This window comes from Laccaria bicolor, genomic scaffold (assembly GCF_000143565.1).
Source record: "Laccaria bicolor S238N-H82 LACBIscaffold_26 genomic scaffold, whole genome shotgun sequence".
NCBI classification, from domain to species: domain Eukaryota; kingdom Fungi; phylum Basidiomycota; class Agaricomycetes; order Agaricales; family Hydnangiaceae; genus Laccaria; species Laccaria bicolor.
In genome coordinates, this window is record NW_001889897.1 from 266,119 (window position 1) to 281,106 (window position 14,988).

The window sequence follows — 14,988 nt, forward strand, 5'->3', positions numbered from 1 at the left end:
TCTCAGCGTCGCATCCCCTCACTCAAATAAAACGACGTGCCAACGTGAATCATAACGGGTGTTGTTGAACTTGCAATAAAAGAGTGGCTGGCGAAGAGAGTGATATTAGAACTTCGTTGGCTTTCCATCAGTGCCTTCATTGGCCTAGTCAGATGAACCGATACCATTACATCTGCGCTATAGATCCTTGATAATAGATATGTGTTGATTCTCTCGGAACAGCCAGACTATTCCACAACATAATACGACTCCTTCAGTTGAAAGAGTTGAGAGTACCCATGTGGAAGTGCGGAGTGGTTTACTCACGCCACTTCCCTTTTTCTTTGATTTCTTACGCGTTTTCATTTTTACTTTGACCTCTTTTCCTTTTTATTTTGTGTGTATTCTAGGTATGAAGAAATTTCAAGTCTGTTTTTTCGACGCGCTTTGAATGCACCAACGAACAAGCTCTGTACGCGTTCCGGCAACTAAACGCAACCGGAGGATGACGTCATATTCGGCGACTTGCAGTAAATGCCCTCCTCGTATGATGTCATCGCCAGCGTGGACTTGGGTTGAGAGTTCGACTCCCCCTTTTATCGTTTGTATGGTTAGCTTGGGGTTTTGTTTCGTATGTTCAGAAATTCTTTGCTTTTGTCGTTCATCTTTTTTTAGTTTCTTTTTATTGATACGACAACTCTTTTCGAGACCAAAGCCAGATTCGAGAACTGGACGGTAGGGTCGAAGCGTCGTCCGTTACGAAGCCCGCACTGAAGGGGGCAGTCGCGCACGTAAATTGGCCTCTCGTAACGTCGACAGCTCCCCGAGCAATCCCTAGTTCAACGGTTTGGTGGAGGAATTGACAGGACGCGTCAAAAACCTATTTTTGTACGTTTAGCTTCTTTACTTCTATTTTTCATTAGAATTCTTCGAGAAAGGTAGCACGCGAGAACGTGCAGATGCCTTGTGATTCCGTGTTTTTGTATTTAAAGGGTGTCCTCCCACCTCACGAATGGAGCATCGTTTTCTCCCTCCAAGAACGTCCTTCTTTGTTTTCCCAAGAATTTAAGACTTCAAGACTTCAAGAACGACGACACTCAAGAACACCTTACGAGATTTCAAACCGCTCTCGCTTCGCGCGCGTTCACTCACACGACTGTCTACCGCTAAGTACTCGATTCGTCTTCGTGTCTTTGTTCATTCCCCCCTTCTCTCCCTTTGTTATTCACTTCTCCGTGAAGTAGACGACCGGTATTCTTGTCCCTTCTGTTAAACTTTCGTTCTTCCACACCCAATGGTTGGAAGCACACGCTCCCGTGGCACGGACTGCCACGCCCATTTCCATCTGCCATTTCAGTTGCGACTAGGGACTCGAAGTAAAGCAAGGTTTATGTCTACCAGAGTGGGGTTGGCCAAATTCATATTTCGTCTATCCATAGGTGGCCTTGAAATAGGGAGAGAAAGAAAATGAACAAATGGGAATTTCCATGTACATGCATCAAGGGGGAATCGAACCCCCCATAACCTGAACTTGGAATGGCATGCAAGGATGACCGAATCAAGGTGTCTATTCGCTGTTCTGTTGATGCGTTATGGGATAATTGAAGCGTGGAGTGTTTATATGAGAAATCTAATTGTCAGCGTAGGGTAGAGTGAAAAAAAAAAAAAAAAATTTAGGAAGATTTTGCTCACATCATACATAGTACATGGGGAGACGTCTTAATACTAAAATCCCGATACATAACATTGTAGAATGCATATGTAATCAAAAACCCAACAAAATCCTCTCAGATCGTTTAGCACATCAAGGAGGAATCGAACCTCCTGCCGCTTTGGCATCTGCGAGATTGGTACGTCCTTCGTGACGAGTAATCGACTCGGCCCGTTGTACCATTGATGTCTTATGAATGTGTGGAGGAGCGGGAGGTCCTAACTGGTATTTTGTTGACTCGGAGGATTGAGGGTGTTCAAGTTGCCATGAGTGAATGATACAATTTAGTGAAAGGATAACAAGTTGCTTGCATTTGTCCCATGAAGACGCCGGGTTAATATTCTTCGTATACTTCTTGCCGCTTCCCAGCATGTAGGCCAAATCGAGTACTCCTGCTAAGTGAACTGTCAGCCGTAAAAAGCCTGGCCATAGAGCAAATGCATTCCGAGGGAATCGAACCCTCTGGAGATTGACGAGCGTCGATGGTAGAGGCCCAGTTTCACACTGCCCTATTAATGCGTTGTAGTCCAAGAGCTGTAGATTAACAAATGATTTCCAAGTCGCCTACCTATCGAGGAGGAGGCCTTGTGGATTGCTTGCGGAGTGTGGTCCGAGTCGCGGTTGAGAATGTCACGCATCACGTGCACCGTCACTCGCGCATCTCAACGCGTCTTTGTTTTGTTTCCCAACCTGCTCTGAACGACCATGACCTCAAAGTTTCCCAAGGTAGTGGGTAAGTCCATTGACCATTCTATGCAATAGAATGTTATCTCTGATCTGTTAATGAACAGGATACGAACTGGTGCAACAGATTGGTGGAGGAGGCTTTTCGACGTACGTATCCGCCTTTCTACCTTTCCTTCCCCCCTTTGAATTTATCCCCTCCACAACAGTGTATACCGCGCAGTAAACTTCGAAGACCACCGCGTAGCAGCATGCAAACTCGTCCTACTCACTCCCTCCACCTCAGAAAAAGAGCGCAAAAACATTGAAAAGGAGATGAGAGTCCACGCGGCTTTGAAGCATGCCAACGTTCTGGAGTTTTTGAACGCTGTGGTGGTTGAACAGAAACATAGGGATGTTTATGTTCCGGGGATTTATATGTTGTTGGAGTTGGCGGCTGGGGGTGATTTGTTTGATAAGATTGGTGAGTGATATAGAGGCTTTCGTGGGTTACGCTTATGGTATGAATGGTGTAGCCCCCGACGTGGGTGTTGGTGACCAAGTGGCCCATTATTATTTCAACCAACTCCTCGCTGGTATGGTGCGTACCCCCCTCCCTTCATTCCACGCAACGCTGAAAACTATCGCAGGAATACATCCACTCCCAAGGCGTATGCCACCGCGACCTCAAGCCCGAAAACCTCCTCCTAGACGTAGCAGGCACTCTCAAAATATCCGATTTTGGCTTATCGGCGGTGTATAAGCTCAAGGAATCGGGAAAGACGAGGACGTTGACGGAGAGGTGTGGGAGTTTGCCTTATGTTGCGCCGGAGGTGTGCACTTTTTGTTTTGCTCTTTTTTCTTTGCATTTCGTTTCTTCGTATTCCCGTTGGGTTCTTCCCCTGCTGTTGATGCTGACAAGATAGTTGAATAGTTAAACAGCGACGCGCCGTACCTGGCGGAACCGGTGGACGTTTGGGGCGTTGGGGTGATCTTGTTCACTTTGTTGGCTGGAAGTAAGTCTTTTCCGCCTTTCCTTCTCCCCTTCATTCCTTCCTTTCCTTCTCCCCCTTCTCTTCCACCTCCTCCCCTTCCTCTCCCTTTACCCCCCTTCCCTTCCGTCCCCGTGCTCCCCCCCCCCCCTTTTCCGTCTTTTCTTCACCTCTCCCCTTTCTTTCCCCCTTTCATACCCTCACTAACAACGAAACTCTAGACACACCATGGGACGAACCAACAATACACAGCCCTGAATTCGTGCGATACGTCTCGGGCGCGATATTTCGAGAGTTGCCTTGGTGTCGGTTGGGTGAGGAGGCACTGTGTGAGTGGTTATTTTCGTTGTTGTGGTTTTTCTTCTTCTCTTGTGTGCGCTTCACTTGTCTTTCTTTGTGTGTTTACCCACCTCTTTTCGTTGCACTGAACTGGTTTTTCTTTCTGTTCTCTTCTTTTGTGACCCCGCGTGTATATAAAACGGAAGCTAACGGGAAGAAACAGCGCTTCTTCGAAGTCTACTCGCCGTGGACCCGTCAAGAAGGATAAATTTGGCGGAGGCGGCTAGCCATTCGTGGTGTTTACGGTGGGTTGGCTTTCCTTTTTTTTTTGTTCTGTTTCCCCCTTATCCCATCCCCCTCCCTTGGTCTACCTTCCGCTCTTCCCCACTTCTCCCTCCTCTCTTCCCCCTTCACCCCCCGATTTCCCCTCCCTTCCAGACCTCCGCATTCCGTCTCTGGCACTTACTGACTACAAATCCTACATCCACAGACCGAGTCAACTGGCAAACAAAGGCCCTCTAGCGCTCGCGGACAAGCTCACAGAGTCTTTGAGGGATAATGGGGATTTAGGGTTGGCAGCACCCGATTTTGGGAGACGGTGTGTTGTTTTTTTGTCTCTCTTTTTTTGATCTACCCACTTTTGGGTTTTCTGCCCTTTTAGATTTTATTTTCTTCCCACTTTCGGTTTTTTTTTTTTTCGTCGATGCCTTGTGGCCTTTAATTCCGGCCTTTCGTTTTTTTGCTTTCTTTTGCAGCCTTGCTTCCTCCGGACATCTCGTCGCCGTTCATCCTTTCGTTGCGTATCTTCCCCACCTTTCGGCCTATCGATATACAGCCTTTTTTTTGGCCGGCTTTCTTCCTTTCGCCGTCTTTCGGCCCTTGACCTCCTTCCTTCCTTTTGCTGTCGCCGTCTATCTTCTGCCCGACATCTTCCGACTTCTCGACTTTTCGAGGCCTCTCTTCTCTTTGGCCGCTTCCTCTCTTTCCCCTTCTGACGCCTCTCTTCCTTTTGACACCTCTGTTGACGCCTTTCGGCCTTTGACCTTTTGACACGTTGTCGCTTTTCAACTTTCCTCGATTCGCCGGTTTTTCCCTTTCGCCGCCTTGTGGCTTTTCGACACTCCCCCTTTGCCCCCTTTTGGCCATATACCGCCTTCCTTCCTTTAGACATATTTCTTCCTTTTGGGAACTGTTGCCGTATTTTCTTTTTCACCATCTTCCTTTCTTTTGATACTTTTGATACCTCTGAGGCCGCCTTTCCCATCACCGTCTTTCGGTTTGGCTTTTTGACACCTTGCGGCTTTTCGGCACCTTTTTTTCTATTTTCTGCCTTGCGGCCTTTCGCTGCCTTTCTTACATTTGCTGCCTCTTTCCTGTCTTTGCCTTCCTTCCTTTTGAAACCTTTTGGACTTTCACCGTCTTTCTTCCCTTCCCTACTTTTCCTCTTTCGCCTCCTTTCGTTTTTTTTATTAGTTGTAAGGACATACTAAAGGATGACATTGGAAACAGGGAAAGCGACGAAGAAGAAGAAGTTATGCTCTCGGCTACACATCAGTCACAGTTCACGCAGTCCCTTTTGCTCTTTGTGCGTTGCTTGTTTTCTTTATTTCCTTCCTACATTACCTCTCCCTCCCTTTCTCCCCTCCCGCTTTCCTCTCTTCCCCTTTCATTACCCTCGTTTCCTGTTTCCCGCCCCTCCCCCGATGACGTTCCCCCCCGCCGTCCATGCCGGCCTTCTTCCTTCATTCCTTCTTCCACCTTCTGCACCCCGCTAACCATCCCACTAGTCCCAAACTCAATCAGGAACACGATACACACCCAACTTGACACGGTTTTACGCTTCTCTAGGGCCGTCCCTCATGATGGGGATTATACAAGAAAGCTTGGAAGCGTTGAACGTTAAATGCAAACTGTCTCCCATCCCGCAAGCGGCAGAAGACCAACAACAAGAAACCTCGCGAGCCAATGGAGTTATCAAGCTGCGCGTAGGCGGCTTTGACAGACGGAAACAAAAGTTCAAAGGGTGGGTGGAGGTGGAGAAGTTTAGTTATAGAGGCGTCACGGGAAGTTTTTGTTTGATGAAGCGAGATGAGGTTGGCTTTCTTTTACTTGCAGTTTTTTTTTTCCTGCCTGAGCTGATGTGGGGACAGGGAAATCCGATATGTTGGAGACAATTGTGGAAGGCGCTGATCAAGTCTCCGGCTGTGGATCCGCACGTTTTGAGGAAGTGAGGTGGGAGGGGAGCAGTTGGTCGTGGGGGTGGGCCCGTCGGATATCTCGAAAGACCTTTGATTTTCGATGGAGTGGCCGCCGGCGGTGGATCCGCGCCCACTTTTAAAGGAAGCAAGAGAAAAGAAAGGAGAAGAACATTGGTGATCTCAATTTCTTGCTTATATATCCGTTTTTATTTTATTTTGAGGAGCTTGAATACTATTCCAATCCGTCAGGAAGGGACGTTTCATGTAGATTATGTTGTACAACATCCCCCCATATCTGGATTTATGCTTCGGAGCTCTGCAGCCCAACAAAACTTTTGTCGGGGGAACTCCGTTCTGTTAGAAGAAGACAAACGACACTTCTACTCAATCCAGATATATATAACACTGTACAACAAGACCTATTTTCAAAGTAATCAGATCTAAGTCTCCTTGTGGGGAAATCGCGGCGTTCAATTCAAGGGCCCGGGATCCGAAGTTTGCATTTGCGGTAGGTGTGAAAGTTATAAATATTGCAAAGTTACAACACAAGTGACCGCCCAGGAGATATGTTTCGAAATAGTTGTACAAGTTGCCTAGTCACCCGCCTACAGCCCAAAACAGAAGGAGAAATGTCGTACATCATACACAATCAATCGTACACCGAATGTCCTACACAAGTCATTCACACCATCATACCAGAATGTTTGGAAACATCCGAGTCCACAACGGACATCGTTGTTTTGTTCACGTTGATTTGCAACTGTAAAGAACGACCTTCAGCTTAAACTGGAGACGACTCGGATGACAGAGATGTGCTGACTGGTGTAGTTTTGGTCTCTTCCTCCTGACATACATAATATTTGGTAAGTGCCATCGAAACGCGTCAAAGGTAGGCAAATAACCGTACCGAAAGTCTCTTCATCGAGGGACGCGGCCCTCGGAAGTTGTCTGGGAACATGATGGGCTGGCGGTCGTTCGAGTTGGAAGGTGAAGCACGGTGACCGGGACGCAGACCCTTCCGGGTGTTAAGTCTAAACAGGGAGGTCAGGATAAACTTCGGCTGGGGGAGTAAATGCTCCTCTTACGTCGCCAAAAGAGAATTGGCGTAGACTGGGTCAAAATACGAAGTTAGTAAGCGCGTGATGGCGAGCAAGGGTATCGCATTACGCACATTTGCTGATGACAAAGTGGAGGCCCAGGAAGATGAGGTTGTTTCCCCTTTCTAACCACTGTGGGGAATGAGTTTGAAGAGATATAACAATATGGGGGAACGTACACAGATCATGGACACTACAACGGCAGCGCTTAGGAAGATTGGTATGTGCTTTGTTTACTTTGAAGCAAAAAAAAATAGACATACCAAGTCAACGATCCGTTCTCAAAAGAATACAAGATCAACTTGTCAAGGACGTGATTCATGCTGAAACTAGTTAGATGACATCAGCAACAAAGAAAGCGCTATATGACCAACCTGGACATTTTCTTTTGATTCTTCCTTAAGAGGTAGCAGAGAAATCCTGTGATGAGGACGTCTAGCGCGGATGATAACGCCAATCCCGAAGTGAACGAGAACTATACCACGAGAATCATGAACACAGGAGTTTGTTTCATGTGGCAGATACATACCGTGTACAGTTGAACAAAACGTTTGAGGCTCCTAAGCGTAATCCTGGAGGGGAAGATATGTCAGTACTGGCATACGAAGGTATGAAAAAAAAAAAGTCGAACAGCTTATTCGTGGTCACTGAGAGAAACAAGTTGTTAAACAACAATGTTTTCATTTCTCGTACAACTTCTGAAACTTACATGAAGCGAAGCCTGGAGGATAGTTAAGTATGGGTGTATTCACTGGAGGTCGGACAATTGACTTACAAAGACGAGCAGTGGCGAGGATAGCCTAAATAAACGTCAGTCTGGATCTCGTGCGCAAAGCTTGCGGAAAGACGCACCAGTGGCACAGAAATGAAGAAATTGTTCAAGCTGACTAGGGTAGATGTGGGACTCGGAATGGGGAAGCACAGATACGGAATCTCTTACGCTTGTGTATTCTGTAGATGAAAAAGCTTGGGCTAGAGTTCAGCGACGTGAAGAGTTTTTGTAACAATACTACGACATACCCATGTACAAGATAAGTGAGGGCGGCCGTCAATGCGATCGTGGTCTGATATCCAAGACGAAGTATTAGCCATTTTCCTATCAAAATGTACTGCATGAGATTACTCACGGCTAGAGACCTGGACAAAGCAGTAGGAAAAAGGTTATTATACATACAGAAGGGGTGGGGGGATATGTACCAAGGAATAAAGTCTATCCGCGCCTGATCACCGAAGTGCGCAATGAGATGATCCCATAATGACATGCTGACGAAGATAGTGTGCAAGAAGTCTAGAAACCTGCGTGCCGTGATAAGCAGGTAACTTCACGTCATTGGGACGGTTAACCAACCAGACGGCAGCCACCTGCGCGTAGATAAGGCGACCATGAACATGCATGCAATTGCAAGACGTGGTGCTTACAAGGACTCTGAGAATAGCGACATCATGTGAATAGTTCTTGAAGTAGACGACGGTCTGGACCGTGACGATCCCAGAGAATCTATCATTTGGAAGCGCATCAGTTAATGGAACGATCACAAAAGATCGGCAGAGAGACGCACATAGAAGCCACAATCCCCCCAATGAGTAGAGCGCCAAAGGTTCCTGAAATGTTAACTGCCACAGCAGGAGCTGACATGACGGCGGATAACGACTGAAGAATGTAAAAGGAGGGAGGGGATGGCGGAGGCGAAAGAGAGGGAAAAGATTGGAAGCGATGAGAGACCCACGGAGGTACATCCTGAATTGAGGTGAATTATATATAGTTCAGCGAACGAGTAGGAGATTCGACCCTATGTTTGATATCCAGTCCGGATCAGCCTCCTCCTGAAAGTATGTACAGTGACAAAACCTGTGCTGACATGGCGGAGTTCTCTATTATCCCGATAGAGCGAGTATATCCCAGGTTTTTGGGTTAGTGATTGGCGCGCAAAGTCTTTGCCACCCACAACTTGGCATAGGACCGGAAGGCACTGGCAGCGCCGTAAGTAATCCTTCTAGCGACTTGGCATTACAGTGCTTTGCATGTGAGATTGCACTCAAAATCTCACGAAAACTTGTTTGTACTTGTGGTTTGTGGCTGATGTCATGCGTTCTACACCCAAAATCAACCCAAAATAGTTACTTAAGGTCACGAAATACAAATGCAAACAAGTTTTCGTGGGATTTGTAGTGCAATCTCACATGCAAAACACTGTACTTTAGAAGCCGCAAATAGAATAGGTTGGTGAAGTATGTGAGATATTGAGTGTCCTGTAATTGGTGAGCAGCTGATCCATTACGCCGCCGATATGGAAATCAGGTACATCATCGAGATTTGGGCGGACAATTGCCAGGAACAATTGGCTAGGAGGGATGGAGTGAAGCTGGAAGGCGCTGACGTTCTGTAGGCCAAACACGTTTAATCCTCGACGTCGTTTCGCGAGCAGGGTCTACGGGATGATGATTGGATGATTAGACGGTGACAAATTGAGGTTCGCTCAAGATAGCCTAGCAGCAACTTGGCTGCCTCGGTCCAAGCCCATTTTTGACCCCCGTAAACGAGTGCAAACGCAGAGATTGGCGTTACAGCTTGACAATTAAATGCAGTGATAATAAGACACGAGGTTTGAAACGTTGAGGCCAAAGAGAAAGGGTCGAGCAAAGTCCAGAAAGTTAGACGGACATTCTCGGCGATAAGATAAGATGTTAATATCTGATAATTTGCGTCATTTTAAAAGAAAGAAGCTGCAAATGGATGGCAATCAGACCTTGAAGTACGGTCTCCTGCACGGTAAACTTCTCGGTTCAGATGGGATGAGTCGGGACTTAGGATGGCACCTTACTCGGAGTGACCGATTCGGAATCACTTTCGTGGGCGCTGAGATCACAATGGAACAGGTCAGATTGACATGGACTTGTGACACAACGGGTATCGCGGTCCTGAGGAGGTCCACTTTGAGTTGGCGGCTCATCCACGACCTTAATGCGGGAATACATCCTCCGGAGCGTCCGTTCATCCAGGACAATGAGTCATGAGGGCGGAGTCGTCTGTAATGTGTGTAAGTATCCTTGGCGAGATGTGGTGGATAGAGCCTTGGCAGCTCCTTACAACCGGTCTTTGGGTGGAATTATTGTGTAGACTCGGAAAAGTGACAGCTCCATTTCTGAACGGTGTTAGCGTCTATGGGCAAAAGAACAAATAAATTACACCATATGTACGATGAGGACGCTTGAGGACGGCGATTACCATACCGGCGTTTCAGGCCTAGATTGCGCAAGAGATAAGTGGGCGAGCTTAATTGTTGGATGAGGATGGTCTGCACACCATTATTGTCCGTTAGACAGGTTGCTCATCATTTCAAAACTCAGTGACTAAAGGTGAAGTCAGTCAGTCAGTCCTCAACGCTCAACTGGCATCCCGGCGAAGACTGTCCCTCGCGATTTTCATCGGAATCGCCAATCCTGCAAGAAAAAGATGGCATTATGGAGATGCTGATTCCGATATAACACTTTCTTGATCCCGCTGCTACCTGCATCACTTCCGTTCCTGAATATTGCGGTTTACGCATCACCCTCTCACAAAATTAGCAGCAGGCCCGCCGTTGCGACGCATGACACCAATGTTAACTGCCAGGAGTCAAGATCAGCGACGGAATGGGGAGGTTCGGGCCGCAGGAGCATACCAGGTCGTCGTTCCCATCCCCTTGCTTTGGGATTTCCACCTTTCAGAGCCAGAGTACGATCTAGAAATTTCCTGATCTTCCGTGAAGGGCGTGCGGACGGAGTCGATGGCTTGTTGGCTTCGGGGAGAACCCGAATTGCCCGTGAGCTGAATATAAGTGCAATCAGGAGAGCCATCATAAGTGAGAAAACGGACTAACCCTATTACAAGGTCTTTTGGAGGCGCATTGTTGCGTTTACGTTTTCTTGAGGGCAGTTGTGTCTTCGAATCTATGTCTTCCACTTTCCGTTTGGACGAGGTCGTCGAGGCTTTGAAAGCAGCCTCAAATAGTTCGTCGGGGAGATGGTCAGGATTTGATATCCGACCTGGTTGCTCATCCCGGTCTGAGTCGTTCAGATTTGACTCCATGTCGCTCTCGTCGTTGTCTGAGCCTGACTCTTCTTCCTGGCTGCTCAACTCTTCTCCACTTTCGTCATCGTCTGACCCTTCCAAGCCACCAAAACCCTCAAACTCTTCCTCGTCGCCGCTTTCTTCCTCACCCATTTCGTCCTGGGCTTCCTGCATTGCCCTCTGCATCCTCGCCTCCAGGTCCAGATCACGGCTACTTCCACTCTTCTCCTTTTGCTTTCCCCTGTTCCTCTCCGCCCTCTCCTTCAATTTTCTGTCCCTTTCCCGATTCTCTTCACGTTTCCTCTCTTTCACTAAAATTTCTGCTTTCTTTAGCTCCGTTTCGCGACGGTGCACGCTCTGCTTTGACTGAGTTAGTGATATAGTTTCTGGCGCTTCTTCATCGCTAGAGCCTGATTCTTTGTGTCGAGGGGCCATCGCCATGTTGTCGATTTGTGGGGGTTGGAAGTGAAATTTCAAGCGTGAGAAAGCTGTGCAGTGGCGGTGCCGAGCGTAGCCGAGCGCTTTAGCTTTTGGCTTATAAAAATTTGCCCTATCTCGACTCAGATTTCGCTAGCTGGGGCTAACCTAAAAAACTAGCCAGGAAATTGAGTTTCAGAGAATGACCAACCGTTTCAGTCACTCGTCGCTGTGACTCGTGTGGTTTCCGGCCACTATGTCCTACGATCTTCCAATGGGGCAAAAAGGACAGCCATTTCTTAACTCTCAGCATTGATTTTCATTACTGAACCAATGGAAGGATCCGGCGAAGCTCATGGACAAATCCCTTTCACATACAAAGCCGCGGAAATTTTGAAACCACATGAATGTTGTCCGAGGTAGATGCAACACGTCAATATTGTCGCGAACCTTTGAACATTTGACTGGACCTTTCCTTGCCGAAATAACGCATGAACATCTTCCATTTCATTCCTAGCCAGGAATTTGGAACTTCCGTGACACGGCCACTGAAGTCCCAGCGCCATCATCATCACCTCAATTCATACTGATGCGCTGGAATGTAAGGTCGTTAAATTCCACCGCATCAGTAGTATGTGGTCAGGCCATCCCCGCAGGCTTACGCATCAAGGTTAAAAGCCCTCTTGGCACAGTGCGCGCAACAATTACCGACCGCGCTGCGGTTTCTTTCGGAGCAATTATATCCTTTGGCGTTTGGTCCCAGCATTCGCCTCCGTTCCTTTCGGACTTTCTTATTCAACTTCCGCTTGACTTCCGCCGGCAAATGAGATACATTCCCCCAACCATATGCTCGTGCTCTTAACCGGGGGTCGAGGATGTGGAGCGTCATTGAAGACAGCACGTGGTCGACGACATCATCCCTGTTTCCGGGGATGCAATAATTGCAAGTTGAGTCAGCTTTAAAATTTATTGGGTGCTTAGAATATAAGACCAAGGACGTTCACCCAGCAACCCACAATCATCGAAATCATGTCTGTTCTACAGGATCTTACTCTCGCCAACCTGCTTGTGGACGCCCTTCTCTTCTACGCGTTGTACTGTTTTTCAAGATGGCTTTTCCCGCCGTTTACCTCAGGGAGTCCATTTCGCGACATTCCTGGTCCCCCACCAGCCTCTTGGTTTATGGGTAGGTCGCGATTGATGACTGCGACTTTTTTGCCTAGACTTATGCGTTCCAGGAAATTTGGGACAGCTCTTTAATTCCAAAGGCCTCCCATTCCATCAAGAGCTCGTGGATCGGTTTGGAGGGATGGTCAAAGTTCACGGGTTCTTTGGGGTGAGACTGTCCTCTTTCGCTGTCCTCATTATCAACAACTGAAAAACTTTCAAAGGAGGAACAACTATACATCTCTGATCCCCGCGCACTTCATTCTATAATTTCGAAAGACCAGGATGCGTTTGAAGAGACTGCCGTGTTTATTGAGTAAGTCACCTAACTTTCGCAGAGACGGAATACTAACGATTCTTAGGACAAACAAAGTCATTTTCGGGCCTGGCTTAGTTGCGACGACAGGTAAGTAACGTCTTCTTCGTTGACACAAACTCCATTCAATTCAATTCCAGGCGAACAACACAAAAGGCAGCGGAAGTTGGTCAACCCCATGTTTTCGACGCTCCAACTTCGGCGCCTCGTGCCGATTTTCTATGAAATCGCAGAAAAGGTAAATAACGCTGAAGATTTGATATCAGACATGACATCATTAATATTTCTGTAGCTATCCAACGTCTTGGCGGAAGAAGTCAGGGCTCAAAGAGCAGAAGGGAAAAGGAATTTTTTGGACATGTCGGAATGGATGTGCCGCGTCGCACTTGAAAGTGTGGGGCAGACGGTTTTGGGTTATTCCTTCGACCCGCTCGATTCTCCTCACAATAATCCTTATACATCAGCAATTAAAGAATTAATGTGAGTAGCCTGTCCTATTATTTTATAATTATGACGCTCATACTTACTGCATTCCAGCCCAACAATATTTTCATTGTCACTCGTCCGACAATTTGCACCGTTCCTCTCCAAGCTTGGACCTCCCTCTCTTAGACGTAAATTAGTCGAATGGACGCCAAACGCGGCGGTGCAAAAGGTAAAAAGGATGTCAGACGTGATGGATCAGACCGCCCAGGAAATTTTGCGCCAGAAGAGAGAGGATATTGCCAACGAAGGATTGCCTTACGATTATGAAGAAGGAAAGGATATCATAAGCGTTCTCCGTGAGTACGCAATCAACATTCGTTTGATCTTGTTAATCGTTCCCAGTTCGTGCAAACGATAACGCCAACGAAGCGGAGAAATTGAGCGATATTGAGTTGACTGGACAGATGACGCACGTTTCACCATGATGTTCTTGCTTTTATTCTAAACTGGTTATCTTTCAGAGTTCTGATTTTTGGCGCACAAGATACCACTTCTTCCGCGTTGTCCCGTATACTCCACTTGCTCTCCGTTAACCCCGAAGTTCAGAGCAAATTGCGGGACGAAATAGAGATAGCCTTGAAAGACTCGGATGGGCGGCTAGATTACGACACAGTCATGGCCCTTCCTTGGCTTGACGCCGTACTTAAGGAAACTCTGAGATTGCGAGTTCTCATTTCGTTTTCTCCAACGTTGTTGACCCTACTAACATATATTCAATAGATACCCTCCGGTACCTTTCGTACGACGAACGTGGGCTTTTTGAATTCTGTGACATAAGATGACGAGTACTGACATACCAGAAAAGTGCTGTAAAGGAGCGAACAATTCCTTATTCAGAACCGGCGGATTTGGCGTCAGGAGACTCACAACCTCGTGTATCGTCAGTCACCATTCCTGTTGGCACCACAATCTTCGTCGGGATTGCCGGGAGCAATTCCTTGGAATCTGTGTGGGGGCCTGACGCCAAAGAATGGAAACCCGAACGGTGGTTGCCGACGGGCGATGCGGCACACCATGGTGTGCGCTTGCCCGGAATATATTCTGGAATGTAAGTGTTCTGTCGAATGCTGACTTAACCCTGACGAACATTTCTTCGGTTCTAGGATGTCTTTTCTCGGAGGAGGAAGGTCTTGCATGTAAGTCGACCATCCCCACATTACAGAAACATCAATTCCAACCTTTCATTCAGTGGCTATAGATTTGCACAAATCGAAATGAGTAAGGAGCATTGGAAGCTTTCAAAACGAGTGAAAACGCTGACACGCCGACCGCAGAGATTATTCTCATAACCCTTCTTTCAAAATTCAAGTTCTCGCCTACTGAGGATGAGATCATCTGGAACCTTTCGCAGATAATTTCGCCCTCTGTGAAGGCGCCTGATGGTAGTGGATCAGAGAAGAAGGGACTTCCACTCGTAGTTGAGATTATAGAAAAGCCAGGATCTTGACGCTAATTACAATATTATCAAACGTAAATTGATCAAATGAGAAGTGGAGTTGAAGCCAAGGTACAACGGCAAGAAACACCGCAATGATTCAAACGTAAGTACAACTTCTGCCTATACCTCAATTTCTATCATCTCACGACTTACGCCAAAGCCACAGGCCCACAATGGTTTGTGGAAAAGATATT

At 47.2% G+C, this 14,988-nt stretch overlaps 6 protein-coding genes across 6 annotated transcripts; 4 read left to right on the forward strand and 2 right to left on the reverse strand.

Moving 5' to 3' along the window:
* Positions 1-2,395: 2,395 nt before the first annotated feature.
* LACBIDRAFT_304059 (uncharacterized protein) lies at positions 2,396-4,619 on the forward strand (the record flags this gene model as incomplete). Its single annotated transcript, XM_001884501.1, has 10 exons — positions 2,396-2,423; positions 2,482-2,524; positions 2,584-2,837; positions 2,890-2,954; positions 3,004-3,186; positions 3,288-3,369; positions 3,567-3,674; positions 3,848-3,929; positions 4,115-4,222; positions 4,286-4,619. The coding sequence occupies 10 exons, from the start codon at positions 2,396-2,398 to the stop codon at positions 4,617-4,619; spliced, it is 1,287 nt and encodes a 428-aa protein (XP_001884536.1).
* A 539-nt stretch (positions 4,620-5,158) lies between these two features.
* Positions 5,159-5,855, forward strand: LACBIDRAFT_304060 (uncharacterized protein; the record flags this gene model as incomplete). Its single annotated transcript, XM_001884502.1, has 3 exons — positions 5,159-5,209; positions 5,412-5,717; positions 5,775-5,855. The coding sequence occupies 3 exons, from the start codon at positions 5,159-5,161 to the stop codon at positions 5,853-5,855; spliced, it is 438 nt and encodes a 145-aa protein (XP_001884537.1).
* A 748-nt stretch (positions 5,856-6,603) lies between these two features.
* On the reverse strand, positions 6,604-8,555 carry LACBIDRAFT_304061 (uncharacterized protein; the record flags this gene model as incomplete). The annotated part of the gene is made up of 15 exons (XM_001884595.1): positions 6,604-6,666; positions 6,730-6,853; positions 6,908-6,932; positions 6,994-7,051; positions 7,099-7,126; positions 7,183-7,242; positions 7,294-7,394; positions 7,449-7,491; positions 7,551-7,566; positions 7,629-7,640; positions 7,695-7,719; positions 7,772-7,802; positions 7,940-8,215; positions 8,268-8,417; positions 8,479-8,555. The coding sequence occupies 15 exons, from the start codon at positions 8,553-8,555 to the stop codon at positions 6,604-6,606; spliced, it is 1,089 nt and encodes a 362-aa protein (XP_001884630.1).
* A 652-nt stretch (positions 8,556-9,207) lies between these two features.
* On the forward strand, positions 9,208-9,934 carry LACBIDRAFT_330306 (uncharacterized protein; the record flags this gene model as incomplete). Its single annotated transcript, XM_001884503.1, has 2 exons — positions 9,208-9,302; positions 9,637-9,934. The coding sequence occupies 2 exons, from the start codon at positions 9,208-9,210 to the stop codon at positions 9,932-9,934; spliced, it is 393 nt and encodes a 130-aa protein (XP_001884538.1).
* Positions 9,935-10,225: 291 nt separating this feature from the next.
* Positions 10,226-11,411, reverse strand: LACBIDRAFT_330307 (uncharacterized protein; the record flags this gene model as incomplete). The annotated part of the gene is made up of 4 exons (XM_001884596.1): positions 10,226-10,270; positions 10,479-10,525; positions 10,582-10,727; positions 10,780-11,411. The coding sequence occupies 4 exons, from the start codon at positions 11,409-11,411 to the stop codon at positions 10,226-10,228; spliced, it is 870 nt and encodes a 289-aa protein (XP_001884631.1).
* Positions 11,412-12,416: 1,005 nt separating this feature from the next.
* Positions 12,417-14,803, forward strand: LACBIDRAFT_304063 (uncharacterized protein; the record flags this gene model as incomplete). Its single annotated transcript, XM_001884504.1, has 14 exons — positions 12,417-12,573; positions 12,626-12,723; positions 12,779-12,870; positions 12,917-12,960; positions 13,011-13,108; positions 13,163-13,350; positions 13,408-13,652; positions 13,699-13,765; positions 13,818-14,018; positions 14,077-14,106; positions 14,162-14,404; positions 14,460-14,492; positions 14,546-14,574; positions 14,631-14,803. The coding sequence occupies 14 exons, from the start codon at positions 12,417-12,419 to the stop codon at positions 14,801-14,803; spliced, it is 1,698 nt and encodes a 565-aa protein (XP_001884539.1).
* Between the last annotated feature and the right edge of the window lie 185 nt (positions 14,804-14,988).